At 45.6% G+C, this 14,163-nt stretch overlaps 2 protein-coding genes and 1 pseudogene across 4 annotated transcripts; 1 reads left to right on the top strand and 2 right to left on the bottom strand.

The window, feature by feature from the left end:
* Positions 1-4,348: 4,348 nt before the first annotated feature.
* Positions 4,349-7,559, bottom strand: LOC123085727 (tRNA-specific adenosine deaminase TAD2). 2 transcript variants are annotated; one of them, XM_044507423.1, is made up of 8 exons: positions 7,386-7,559; positions 6,257-6,294; positions 6,086-6,152; positions 5,840-5,999; positions 5,639-5,738; positions 5,265-5,368; positions 4,909-4,985; positions 4,349-4,563 (listed from the first exon to the last, which is right to left on the bottom strand). In XM_044507423.1, exons 1-7 carry the CDS (start codon positions 7,422-7,424, stop codon positions 4,945-4,947), a joined length of 549 nt encoding a protein of 182 aa, XP_044363358.1. In that variant the 5' UTR covers positions 7,425-7,559; the 3' UTR covers positions 4,349-4,563; positions 4,909-4,944. The 2 variants fall into 2 exon arrangements, with proteins under 2 accessions (XP_044363358.1, XP_044363359.1); XM_044507424.1 differs by having other exon boundaries at positions 5,840-5,954; positions 7,386-7,542.
* On the top strand, positions 6,896-8,558 carry LOC123085728 (octanoyltransferase LIP2, mitochondrial-like; annotated as a pseudogene). Its single transcript, XR_006439857.1, has 2 exons — positions 6,896-7,440; positions 7,547-8,558. The product of XR_006439857.1 is annotated as an octanoyltransferase LIP2, mitochondrial-like (transcript).
* A 1,003-nt stretch (positions 8,559-9,561) lies between these two features.
* Positions 9,562-11,269, bottom strand: LOC100192148 (probable WRKY transcription factor 24). The gene is made up of 3 exons (XM_044507421.1): positions 10,817-11,269; positions 10,571-10,675; positions 9,562-10,289 (listed from the first exon to the last, which is right to left on the bottom strand). The coding sequence occupies exons 1-3, from the start codon at positions 10,867-10,869 to the stop codon at positions 9,827-9,829; spliced, it is 621 nt and encodes a 206-aa protein (XP_044363356.1). The 5' UTR covers positions 10,870-11,269; the 3' UTR covers positions 9,562-9,826.
* Between the last annotated feature and the right edge of the window lie 2,894 nt (positions 11,270-14,163).

Here is a 14,163-nt window from a genome sequence, read left to right as displayed (position 1 = left end):
TACAAAAAGACTACCAACCAATACATAAAGGAGTTTTGTCACTAAACAATTAAATAAAGGAGGTCTAGCTACAAAAGCTAAGCACTGATGCATTGGAGATATTAGTTGCTAAGCATTTTAATGCACTTAGCACCTCACTTTAGCACCAATGCATTGAAAGAGGTCTAACAAACATCGCATAATTATGATCAGAGGCAAAATAAATTCACACTCTTTTAGTGTGCATGGATGTATAACCCACCATGCTGATTCAAGTCCTCATGAATGCTTGTGGCCAAGGTTAAAACCACAAATATTGCAGCTAATGATCTATCCCAGAGGGTTTGCAGCCATCATTCAAAACCATATACGACGGCATGATAGAAACTAAAGGTTTGAAGGTAGCGTGATTCCACCCGCCATAGTTACATCATCAATACAAAAGTAGTAGAGCTACCCCTAAGCTTATAACACACGTGAGGGGGCACGTCCACACCTATCATGCATAGGAGTTGCACATCATTAGGATCTTGTTTGGTTAAACCCCTTCCAAGGGGATTGGAGAGGATTTGAGGTGATTGGGGATTGGGGAGAGGGGAGGGGGGGCTTGTAGACGATTGAATCCCTCTCAATCCTCTCTAAATCGAACATGTGTTTGTGGTGTGATGAACCGACGTCATTCACTAATGGATGTGTTTTCTTCTGGACCTTGACATGTGTCTAAGGTTATACGACAACCATTTTTTTGATGGACAAACTCTAAAATTGTTTAACTCCCAAATGCCATATTCGGTTTTACTAACCGTCTTCACCGTTGGCTTTGTCTCGACGAGAGGTTTGATACTAGATCACATATGTGTAGATTTCGACCCAAAAAATCATCTTAAAAATTGCCACCTAGTAATTAATAAAATTGTGATGATATTGGTATTAAAATTGTCACCTAGTAACTTTCCTTATTGTGGGGTGGTAACAAATCCATCTTAAAAGTTGTCATCTAGAGGTAATGAAGTTGTCATTGTGTTGATATCAAAGTTGCCACATGGTAACTTTTTTTTAATAATTGTCTCCTCCTTTATTCATTTATAAGAATTGTTGCATCGATTACAATCATGGATACCACCGCCTCTAGGAGGGGAGAACCTAGCTAACCTAGCTAGTTCTTGAGCTACCTGATTTCCCTCTCTATTATTGTGATCATAAATAACATGATGAAAACCTAATGACATGTAGAAACAATCATCAAAGATGGCACTAGCTATTGAACAAGAGATGCCCTCTTGCAAAGCCGAAATGACCTCTGCACTATCGGATGTAATATCAATCTTGCTACAACCAACAGTTCGTGCAAGGTCCATACCAAATCTCACCGTTATCACCTCTGTTGTGAAGGAATCGAAGCAGATGTCCACCTTTTCATTTGTTGCAAGTATGAACTTGCCGTTATGGTCCTGGAGGATGGCACCTAGAGTCCCTTCTAGCAAATCATAAGCGAACCCATCATCAACATTTAACTTCATGTAACCTGCCCATGGCTTCGCCCATCCAACAGTTCGAACCTTTACCCAAAAAGGCTTTCGCCCCGCTTTATATATAAAGCAAAATCAACATCACCCGGTACAAACGCACGCCACCACCACACACGTACACCCAAGGCAGGATACATAGGCGTTGAACGCAACAACAACACCCTAGCACTACCGCCACGAAGAGATGAAGCCGCATACGACGAACCGTGGACTCCAAGACGGCACCTTCAGGAAGGATATGACACTGGAGCGCTGCCACCGCCCGATCCAAGGATCGGAGTTTCCCCTGGAGCCGCACGACGGACAGTGAGAGCCATGACGACGCCTTCAAGAAGGGAACGAGTTTCGCCGCTGCCGGTCCATCCGAAGATAGAACAAGTTTTCACCTCGACCAACACTCACCGCCACCGAACGCCACACCCCAGCTACCACGCCGCCCACATGGCCATGGCCACCAGGCAGCAGCAAGCCACAGGCTCTGCCCAAGAGCACCGCGCTACTGCCACCAGGGCCGCCGTCTCGGCATCCAAGACCTTGACACCACCTCACCCGAGACCCACCGCTACCCCAACCAAAGAGACGAGTGGAAAGGTCCCACCTTTCGCACCCCCGGGCGTCCCCAGCGTCGAGACCCAGTAGGCCGGCCAACACTGGCATACATCGACCCGTCCTGCACCCCCGAGTGCGAGACGTGTTCGGTCCTGCAGCACCATGAGGGGGACGAGGTCAGTCCTACAGCCCCGAGTGCGAGACGAGTTCGAACCTTTGCCTTAGGCTTGCATGCAATAACATAATTTGCCGCCAACCCTCTTACCGCAAAATTAATTTGCGAAGCACTTAGGGTTGTTCTCCACGAGTAAGTTTCCTACACTCATACCACAAATACCACCTTGTTGTAGCCTTGTTTCTCTTAGTCTGGGCAACCCAAGGCTTGAATATCATGGTATGTCACCTCATAAATCGACCTAGCATGCCTTTTTTATGATACCATAGACCCCTAGAAGCTTCCAAACTTCATGTGCTTTGCCACATGGTAACTTTGGTACCAACATAGTGGTAACTTTGACAATAATTGAATAATACAATGACAACTTCATTTATCACGGATCCATCTACAACTAATCATCTCCCTGGTTTTTAGGGGTGGACCCTCCTCTTCCCCTAAATACCAAACCATGATTTACCACGATCGTCGGTAAATTCAATCCCGTATGAATTGTTAGCATTTCTCAAGTCAGAGTTCCTATAGCTTTTTCTCAGAGACAACTGCTTCTGCTTAGACAACAACGCTTCTAGGTAGTGCTAACAACAACGAAGATCTAAACCAAATATTATGCAAGTCACAGTCATAACTAGGTAAACAAAAATTAAATTAGATGTGGCAGAATTACATAACGCTGAATTGCATTATACTCCCTTCATTCTTAAATATTTGTCTTTCTAGAGTTTTAAATGGACTATCACATACGGATGTATATAGACATATTTTAGAGTGTAGATTCACTCATTTAGCTTCGTATATAGTCACTTGTTGAAATCTTTAGAAAGACAAATATTTAGGAACGGAGGGAGTATTTTGCAGAAGAATATTTGTCACTTTTGTTTAAGCGAGCCAAAAGCTTTTTTATTAATCAAGAAGAAGATGTGGACGAAAACCGATACAAACAGGGAATCCCATTGACATCACGAGACACCATGGCCATGGCCACGCCCACTCTCACCAGCAACATGACAAACACCCAGAAGACGCCCACCACCGCGCATCACACAACACAAATCTCAAGCGGACTACTCCCAAAATAAAGAAAAAAATACCTGAGCGAGAAACACATCCTTGAGACTAACATCTTGCAAGGTTGTCACATTTCCCAAGGAGACATTAATCCCCTGGTTGACATTCTTGACTTTACTCTCATTGACAAGGCGGCTCAAACCTTGGGTGATCGAAGGCATGATAAGCAGACCTTTGATCAGCTTCGAGGGGGCATGAACAATGGCATCGTCCCCTCTGGTCAACGTGGCACCCTTTTTAACAGCCAACACATCATCAGAACCAGAAGTAGCAAGGTTGAACTCAGCAGCCACCTTGCCAATGGAGACCAACTTGGGCTCCATAGCTTCAACTAACTCTGATGACCTCAACCGAACACAGTGGAAGTTGCCCACAACACCTTGATACCCATCTTCTGCCACCAGCAGCGCCTGCATCGCCTGCAATGGGCCATCAACGATGCTGTCTGATGAGCAAGGTCCCTGGGAGCCTGTGCTCAACCTCCTGTCCTCCTCTCACCATCGGACACATCTGCAAACTCCAATAGGATGGTCGCACGTGCCAACCACGAGCACAAATAGTCCTCTAGCATGCGCAGAGGGAGGAGAGCCGTGTCCAACATGCCTTGCAGCTCAGCACCAAGCGATGAACACAGAGTGTCTGGAGACCTTGCAACTGTCGTGCCCAGCACAACCTTTACTGGCAGCATCAAGAACAGGAGCTTGGGCGTTCAACAAGGGCAGCCCCAGAATGTCTCCACGGAAGGGCATGACCAGTCCGGAGGGGCGCGTGCAGTGACTAAGAGCTCTGCTGGTGGGATGGCAAAGGCGACAGTCCTGTTCGCGGTGCCCAGAGGCAGGCGAGCCATCTGATCGGGTCACCACAGCAAGAGGCAGCCTGGTGGTCAGGAGCCAAACAACGGAAGCATCGAATGATGTTGTAACACATGGAAATGTACTGCCAAAGTGTAAGCTATATTCAAAGCCAACTTCTCTATTTCACATTTCAGTCAAACAAATTGCAAGAGACTCAATTAGTAGCAAGGTAGGCAACAGGAAATGCGCTGCAATGATCAAACTATCAATTGAATTGCATTTAAGAGCAATAGTAATATATAACAATTTGCGTAACACATTTGGTTTCTCTTTTATTTTCCCATAAAGGACAAACCAAATGTCTAGATGATAGATAGCTGCAACTAAGTAAGGCTGAATTCAGTGTTAACACAAGCTAATCAATAGTGGAGAGAATCTTCTTGAATCGCCTGACCTGTAGGATGTAGATCTGCAAAATAACAACAGCAACCTCAAAAACAAATGATGTACAGTAGTAGTTTAGATCAGCAAAAGAACAACAGCAAGCCCATATAGCAAACTACACCCTTCGTTCCTAAATATAAGCCCTTTTAGAGATTCCAACAAGGACTACATACAGAGCAAATGAGTGAATCTACACTCTAAAATACGTCTATATACATCCGTATGTAGTCCATATTGGAATCGCTAGAAGGGCTTATATTTAGAAACGGAGGGAGTACACAGATACGTACAATTCAACACAGCAATGCTCAACTCTAAATCACCGGACAAACCTAAAGCAGCTTGCCATCCATTGTTTAAATCAGAATACCTGAGATCTTCCTCATCAGCACGACTAACAAACAAGTCACTGCTGATCCACTCGGACAGGTCTGTGTGGCTTCGGTGCTGAAATGCATGAGAAAGCCGTCGTCATCATATATAACATTAAAGGACATGGCAAAAGTTTCTTTGATGCTTACATTTGTGGTTCTGATTCTAATAGAACATGGAAGTACACTGACCGGATCCCTAGTGCTAACTTCTACGAGACCCCAACTCATATAAACAGAACCAGTACAGTTCGAACTTTAAGCAACATTTTAACACGGAAGTAAGAACTGAATTAAAGCAACCATGCCAGGAATTGTGGAATAATATGTGAAATGTGAATGTAAAAGAACAAACCATTCGGGTTTCCTTGTTCATAGAAATTTCTAAAAAGAGCGACTGCCTCTTCCGCCATTATCCCCCCAGTACATTTAAAACCTCTTGATCTGGTATCTTGGCTCCTAGCAAAAGAAACGCATGAGACCATGTTAGTTGTACAATTTGTGAGTAACCTAAATAACTAACATAATTTGGAATTAGAAGAATGCATGAGAACTCAATAAGAATGTATGGCATTCAATGCAAACAGAAAGATTATGCAAGCCCAACTTTGTCATGACACATCATAGAATATTGAACTACTGGTAGAAAGGCATTATTAACATTCAAAGTATAAGAAGGTTTGTTCACATGAGCAGAGAGTTTTCAATTTGCCGCTTATATCCCCTCACCCTGTTAAGTCATCCGACGAAAGGCTCTCATGCAGTGACATGACTGATCCACATCCCCCGAATTTATCATTCGGACACCCAAAGTATACTTCCCTGACTCCTACCAAAAATATCATAAATTCTTACTGGTTAATATAGTTTCAACAGGAGAAATAGAATAATCAAGATGGGGCAAACAGGAGAAATAGAATAATCACAGACCTAGTATCGACAATGCTGATGCACACATTATGCATGGCTCGCACGTGACATAGAGGTCACATCCTGCAAACTTATCCGCGACCAGTGTCTGGTCAAGGCCAATACTCTGCCACTCCTGGAGAAGGACATCGATTGCTTCCATCTCAGCATGTCTTGTAGCCTTACAATTGAAGTAATTTATTTCAGAGGAAAAAACACAAAAATGTCTCAAAGCACAAACATCCAGCACACAGGAGAATAGCATACATTCCGGGTGGCATTGGTCCTGTTGCTACCAGAGGCAATAACCTTCCCGTCCTCCACAATCACACATCTATCTTGACGGGGATGGAACAATACAATTAGCACATTAGGAACTACAAATTTACCTTCCACCGAGTGAACTGTGAACTATATTCAAGGGAAACCAGAGCATACCCTACAGGAACCTCAAGGTTGTCCAGCGCAAACTTGGCCTACAAAAAAAAACAGCAGGAGCTCTGCCTTCATTAATTAAGTAGGAAAAAACCGACCAGTTTATGATGGAAACCTGTTGGAAACCGATAAAATTGGATCGACTCGCCTAGCTAAACTAGGCCCGGAGCTCCGCGCTCATAGACAACACAATGAACCCAAAACACCCACAAACCTAAGAACAATTGATGACAGGTAGAAGATACAACTCTGTCAAAAGATGTCACTGTCACGCTGTAGACACACTACACCCTGATCAAGCAGACCAGATTTGGCATGAACCACACAAATGAAGGTCGCAAGATTCCTGGAAGGTTTCAAAGAAGCACGAAAGACAACCTGCCAAGAGGCGGGAATCCAAACCCGTCCCGACTACCAACTGAGCCAACAATGCCGCCACCCACATAGCACAAAGCCAAAACCTCACCCCTCTAGGGCGCCACTGCGTCGCTTTTCAGGGATGGTACCCCGGCATCCACTGCCTCGGCCTCACTGGCAGAGCACCCGCATGCCAAGGCCTTCCCACGCACCTGGGCAAGGGAGAAGCCACGGCCGCACCAGGCACGCCTTCCAAGGTCCAGCGCCAGATTCGGAGCCACCACATGAAATGGTTTTTCTTCTCCCTGCAGCTAACTAGCCTGAGATAATGCCAGTAACTCTGCTCGGTAGTTTTCTTAAGAAGGCCTTAACATTTTGCTGCTACACTCATTGGCCTATACTGGGTTCGATTAACCCGGATTACACTCAATCACACGTACTGGTTGTTGAACCATCTAAATTAAGCATGTTCAGGATGATCTGAGGATGAAGCTAATCTACAAAAGTAGTTTCAGAGAGTTGAGGAAATAATTTCAGTCAATCAGGCTCCTATAGGGAGAAGAAAAAACACTTGAATCCCTGGCAATCCGTCAGTCACACATATGGGAACGATCAAGCCCGACGCCACATGCCCACCACAGCAGGAACTCGACAACGCCGCCGCGCTAGACTAGCCGCAGGGCTCGCCGCTCCGGCGTCGAGGACAATGCAGCCACAGTTCAGAAATACTGGCACGCATGTTCTACTCGTACGGCAAGCACGATTTGAGCCATACCTGGTCGAGCGCCAGCTCCATAAACGCAGTAGCCGACATTGGTTGGGCACGAAGGGTCAGCGAGCGAGCGCAGGCAGACGGCGCACCGGAGATGCGGCGAACGAACTGCTCGAGTGGGGGCGTCTAGGTTTCTCCTTATTTTTCCTTCTCTCTTCATTTAGGCCGTGGGCCGGGCCCTGAGAGCCCATGTACTTCGTCGTCTTCTGACTGGGCAACAAAGCGGGGAGGGAGCCACCGGGTCTCACCCACCAACGGCGGAGATGGGTGGTGGTGCCGCGAGGAGGGTTCTCGAGGCGTGGAAGCTCGGAGTGGTCAAGTACGGCGACGCCCTCAGGCTCCAGGAGAGGCTCGTCGCCGACCGGAGAGCCGGCCGGGTCCCGGACCTCGTGCTCTCGCTGCAGCATCCGCCTACCTACACCCTCGGCAAGCGGCGCACCGACCACAACCTGCTCGTGCCGGAGTCAAGCCTCGCGGGCCTCGGCGCCGAGCTCTACCGCACGGAGCGGGGCGGCGACGTCACCTTCCACGGCCCGCGCCAGGCCGTGCTCTACCCCATCCTCTCGCTCCGGGACATTGGGCTAGGCGCGCGGAGGTATGTCGAGGGGCTCGAGTCCGCCATGATCGAGGTTGCCTCTCTGTACGGCGTCAAGGCGCGGCCGGGGGGCGCCTGCGAGACCGGCGTGTGGGTCGGGGACAGGAAGATTGGGGCCATCGGGGTCAGGATCTCGTCAGGGTTTACCTGCCATGGCCTGGCCTTCAACATCGACCCTGATTTGGGCTACTTCAAGCACATCGTGCCCTGCGGCATTGCTGACAAGGAGGTCACATCGCTGCGGCGGGAGGCCGCGGTGGAACTCCCTCCTGACGAGGTGATCCATGGTCAGCTCGTGCAGAGCTTGGCGACAACCTTCCGTTTCAGTGATGTTAAAGTCAAGGATGATTCCGAGTGTGCAGACATGATTAGCTCAGCTGCAACTGAGCAACACTGATATGTATTTTGCTCTTTGTACTTTTGTATACTGGGATTTTGCCTCGACACCTAGTTATAAACTTTTGGGTTTCAAAATTTTCCTCTGATAATGTTGGTCGTAAATGAAGGTGCTTCCCATGCTGTTGGCAAGAGCTAACATCTGAACCATCCTATTAGTGTGGTGTCTTCTTGGTATTGCTTTAAACAGCATCCTGCTTCATGAAGATAATAATTGTGTGTGTGGATATATATCAGCTTGGTTGAAATATATGGGAGAACACCTTGCCACGGTAACAACATTGGAGAAGTCGTCAGATTTTGCTTGTTTCAGATAAGCGGAAACAAAGGTAATCTTCATATGGTATAGGCCAACAGTGAAAACCTGAACAAGCCTATTTGTCTCTGCTTGGTATTCTTTTGACCGGAGATGGCAAATTCTGTGGATATATTACACTGTTAACAGATGGTGTCGGTGTTATATGGAGCTACCAAATGTTGATACTGAAATTTTCCTCTATTATTGAGCATGCAGACCTTTTGTCTTATTTGATGCCTTGTCCTTGTTTTGTTCTCTCTTGATGATCAGGTCCATTTGGACAAGCCCTGGCTGCTGTAGGATGCTTGAAGGCAAAGAGGTCTTTAAGAATGTAATTCATGTGTAAATTTGCACCAATAACCTCTCCAACTGTGGAATATAATCTATTTTCGTTCCTCCGACTTCAGCAGGTCTCCTGAAATATTGCATAATATTGATTTTTCGCTGAGATGGTAAAGCTGGTATGTTGCTACGCCATGCACAAATAAAATGATCTTACACATTCGCCTGAACTGGATTTTGCTTATTGCATTGGCATCCTGCTATTGATGGCCAATGTACAAAATATGGTTTGGAATAAGATTGCTGCCCATCTTTCATGTTCATGTACTCAGTGGTCTTTTCTATGTTGTGCTTCATATCACCAAGATGTTTGGTACTCCCTCTATTCACTTTTTTAAGGCCTTGAAAACATTTCAGACAAGGTATGAAGTAGTTCATTTTTAGTTGTCTGAAACGACTTATAAAAGTGGACGGAGGGAGTAGTAACTTGTTTATGGCCATGCTGCACATATTTATACTATGATGATTTGAGAGCTCTGCCCTCTGTCACCGTGTGTGTGTTCCTACCCTAATCGTCTAATCCATTCTTATTGTGTACTAGTACTATGTAGCATAATAATAGGGTAAGGAATGTATTCATTGCTTTTGAAGGTACAAGATGCTGCAGTGTCTCAACAGAAATAACATGAGAGTTTGCAGAAATGAACTCTGCCTTCTGAATTAGCAGTGGTATTTCATTTCAATTGAACTAAGAAAATCTTGGCCACATCCCACATGCAAGTATCTGGTGCTCTAGCATGCGTGTAGATGGGAAAAAACATGTGTATCATATTAGTTCTTTGAGGTAAGATCAATTGTCTTCCACTGATCCATTTACAAAAAATGGAAGAATCTGATAGAACCGAATCTCCCTGCATCTATGTCTTCTGAAATGTATGCATCTTGGCACTCGGTGCTGCAGGACTGGAGATCAGCACAGGCCGTCTTTTGCTCCACAACGCCGGGGGCCCAGGAAGAAAGCGCCTCTGAACGCAGCGCAAGGGGCTTGTTCTTGCTCTCCGAAGGCGTGGCGCGTGGCGCCGCACTCGAAGAAGGCGAGCTCGCATTGGCTCCCGGCTCCTGAGCCCCGGATGAATCAAAGCAGATGGAGACTGCCTTTCCAGATGCGGTCTGCAGCTGGAACTCTGTGGGAGTGAGGGCAAGGAAGGCGCTGTTGCATGAGTGCTCGTTGTAGTATGTGACTTGGTACAATGGGGGGTCGCTGTGATCTTTCTGCTGAATCTGCTTGGTGGCCGGGCAGTTCATGTTGTCTTTGTAGGTGCATCTGTAGTAGTACCTGTGGCAGGATAGAAAGAAGACGACGAATCTTCTGTGAGTAAATCGAAGAACTGAGGCTTCTTCTCATATATTGGTAAGTTTGTTACACTGTGCATCTCTATGGTAGATTTGGATGAGAAGAATGAAAAGACCACCCAGGAATCATGAGAGAGAGGCCGGTAAAAGACTTGTGATGTGCCTAGACGAGGCGCTAGATACTAATGGTTTTTTTGGGAGCACATGCAGATGCAGATCACCAAATGAGGATGAGGACGAGGAGACCAAAGGCGGGATGCGAACCTGGGAAAGTTGCAGTTGTTGATCTTCTTCTCGCCGTACTTCCTCCATTGGTGGCCGTCGTTGTGCGGCGCAAAGGTATCCACCTTCCTCATGCGCTTCTCTTTCCTGCAAGTTTGTTTCATTTCAGAAACAAATCAAGAGAGGTTACTCCGATTGAACTGACCGCGCGCGCGCGCGCACACACACACATATATATATATAGAGAGAGAGAGAGAAAAGAAAGATGCAAAGAAGCAGAAAACTGACCTTGATCCATGGCCTAGAAGGTGTGATTGATTTGGGCTCGGCACGGGAGACATTGTTTCCCAGTCCCAGAGCAAGAAAGGAAGCGCGGAGGAGAGGAGAGGAAGAAGAAAGGAAAAGAAAGGTATGAGGAGCTAGCCTTAATCAGAAGCGTACTAGAGCAGGGCGCCCCTTTTAGCTTAACGTCAAGACCTCTATAATTGAGTCCCTGATGCAGCGCATGGATTATAAAACTCCCCCTCCCCCTCATAAACTGAGACCGGCAAGGGAGGACGGAGAGATGCAAAGATAATCTTGTCCTCCCTCCCTCCCTCCCTCCCTAACCGGCTCCCAGTCCCAGAGGGCAGAGGAGCAGAGCGTATCGCTATCACGTGCTCCCCCGCACCGACGGGCCGCCCGCGACCCCGAGAAATTTCTCCGCACCTTCTTGGGCGAAAGCCCTACAAGTGGCCTCGGGTGATGTGTTCCGGCCCTTTTTTTATGGCGCCAAGCACTGTCATCGATCTCGCAACTGGGTCTAACAATAATAACCCCCCCTTCCCCCTCCGTTGATCGGGACTCGCCCGCCTATATTGTATTCGGCCGGACCGGTTCAAATCTTGTCCAAAATGGAAGTTTGGTAGCGCCCGGCGATTAAACTAGTCGCCGGATTCTTCTTGGCTCGCGGAGGCCGGGAATCGTCTCGTTGCTTGGGAGGGGAGACTAGCTGATACCTAACGCACATCCACGGTTTGCACGGTTTTTTTTATAAGACCCGCACATGCCGCACAGCCAACTTGAGGCGGGAAGGAATCTCTAAAGCTCCCCCCTAAATTAGGACCCCGGCCCCCCAAACATGAGATCATCCCTGAGGTTTTCTCCTCCTCCCAACTGCAACTGGATGGATGCCTGGTCACCCCCACCATTATGTTATGCTGCAAATGCAAATCGCCCTCTGCTCTGCATCACCATGCCGCTCTGGCTAGTCGATGCGTCGGGTACTCGCGTCGGGTCTTCCCAACCAGTAAAAGCATCTCTTGCCGTTCTCCTCCTCTATAGAAATAGGAGTAATATACTCCTATGTTTCTTTTCTGAGAGCTCTGAAATAGTATTCTCTTGTGAAATGTTGACTGGCAAGCCAGGCACAGCACCATGTCCATGTTATTGTTTCCAGCCAGAATGGCAACCATGACCTACTACTACTATTCTCCTGGTTTTCTTTTCTTTTCTTCTCCATATAATAAAATGATAATAAAAAAAAACGGGGTGTTGATCCTTGACCATGTACTCCTCCAAGACAGCTCACAAATGCCGCAAGGTCAAAGAATTCAAAGAGAAGGAAACCAAGTGTTACCAGATCACATACTTTATTCCTCGCGGGAAGAAAAGATCACATTGTTTATTCTACCAGCATGTTACTATAATTAAGACCTGCTTAGCCAAAGCTCTGACCTTTTAACCCATTTCCTCCCCCCCTGTAGTAATTTACAAACACTATGAGGCGGGGACACGTAGCCCCTTTTTTAATTGCCTTCTTCTAGAAGTAGGACAGGTAACGCCTTCTGATTGGCCGTTCGGCAGAGAGGGGGAAGGGGGATGCATGCCATCCAGATCTTGGCTTATTCATTGACTTTGCACACTATTTTTATTTTCGCAGTATAGTAAATGTCCAGCTAATTGAGTTGGTTACCGACTAAAATAGGGCGTCACAGTCCTGATGAGAAAACAGATAAAATAAGCCGTAGAAGTGTGGCCACAATGAAGTACACGATTAACAATCCAGAGCCAAGAGATAGAAAAAGTGTGCAAGTGCGGCGCGTCGACGTTCAGACCTGCAAATATCAGCGAACGCCATAGACTCATTGTTAAATTAATACAGTGTAACTACCCAAAAAACATGGAAATAAATACGCAGGAGTAGTTTTTTTTTGCCGGGAATAAATACGGAGTAGTTATCCAAATATACAGTAAATGGTTAGGCACTAAAACCTACTCCACCAAAGGATATATATGTTGCGGCACATGGATATAGTCTTTGAAACCCAACTTTGACGTCTTTAGTGTATTGGTTTGTGAAAGCAATATTTAGAAATGTCACAATTCTAGAATACACCTTTTCATTTTGATCAGTCAAAGTGATCCTTTTTATGTATCAATAGTCAAAGGGAGATATTTGACTACACATTGTTGGGTCATCCCCCCCCCCCCCCCCCCCCCCCCCCTGGCTGTACCGGATATTGCGGTGGTAATCGATTCTGATATATTTCAATGATATTTTGTTGTATGAGACATGAATATTTCGATAAGTAATATAAAAACTATAACTTAGAATACATATGATATTTTTTATTATTATTGTGAGGTTGTAAAATATTTATTATACATAAGTACATAATATTACATGCATAGTTGCATGTTGAGGTAGACTTTTTCAACCATAGCTGCATGATATGATGAACCTTTTCCCATAAATGATTGCATGTTGAGATAAATAAATTAATGAAGATCATCTATCATTTCTTTAATTTTGATCTTGTATAACCAACAAGACAACAGATGATTATACATCTAAAATTCAATCTAGTTTCACCTCTCTATATAAGAAATATTACTATTCCATGGTAATGCATGGGATGAAGTGGTCATCTTGTTATCTTTTAGAGATATGGGAAATTAATATATATGGTTCATTTTATATATATACTCCTCTTCATCGTTGACAGTTGTTGTTCTAGTGCACTGGTCTCATGGAGCCTTACCACGACGCCTCTCCGACGGTTTAGTACAACAAGTTTGGCCCGGCTCCGGTGAGGGAGGGATGATGACGATGGCGCGCCATTGGCTCATGCCGGTGCTTGTAGTCGTCGCTAGGTGTTCTACGAACATGGATGTAATCTTTATTATTTCTATGCCCTCGGTACTGCCATGGCATGATGAGTACTCCCTTCGTCCTTGAAAGAGTGTATTTCTAACTTTGTTGGAGGGTCATACTATCTCAAAGTTTGATCGAGTTTGTGTAAAAATATGTCAATGCTTGTGAAACCAAATAGTTATATGACGAAAATATATTTTGTCATGAACCTAGTGCTACTAATTTGATGGCATAAATGCTGGTCTATTACTGTATAAATACGATCAAATATAAAAAAGTTTGACTTTTCAAGAAAGTTGGAAGTACACCTTTTTAAAGACGGAGGGAGTAGACAAAAAATTTCCTCGCAAAAAAAGGAAGACTCTGAATTGCTTTGAGAAAGATTGAAACAAGATACAAGCATCGACCTTTAGTAAAAGAACTTGAAATGTCCGGTCCGAGTATAGTAATGCTTGCTAGTCCTAGTAAAACTTTGTGGAAGTAAATTAACACTGGGTTG

The sequence above is a fragment of the Triticum aestivum genome, chromosome 4A, assembly GCF_018294505.1.
Source record: "Triticum aestivum cultivar Chinese Spring chromosome 4A, IWGSC CS RefSeq v2.1, whole genome shotgun sequence".
Lineage (NCBI taxonomy): Eukaryota > Viridiplantae > Streptophyta > Magnoliopsida > Poales > Poaceae > Triticum > Triticum aestivum.
This window is presented reverse-complemented; position numbering and strand designations above follow the sequence as displayed.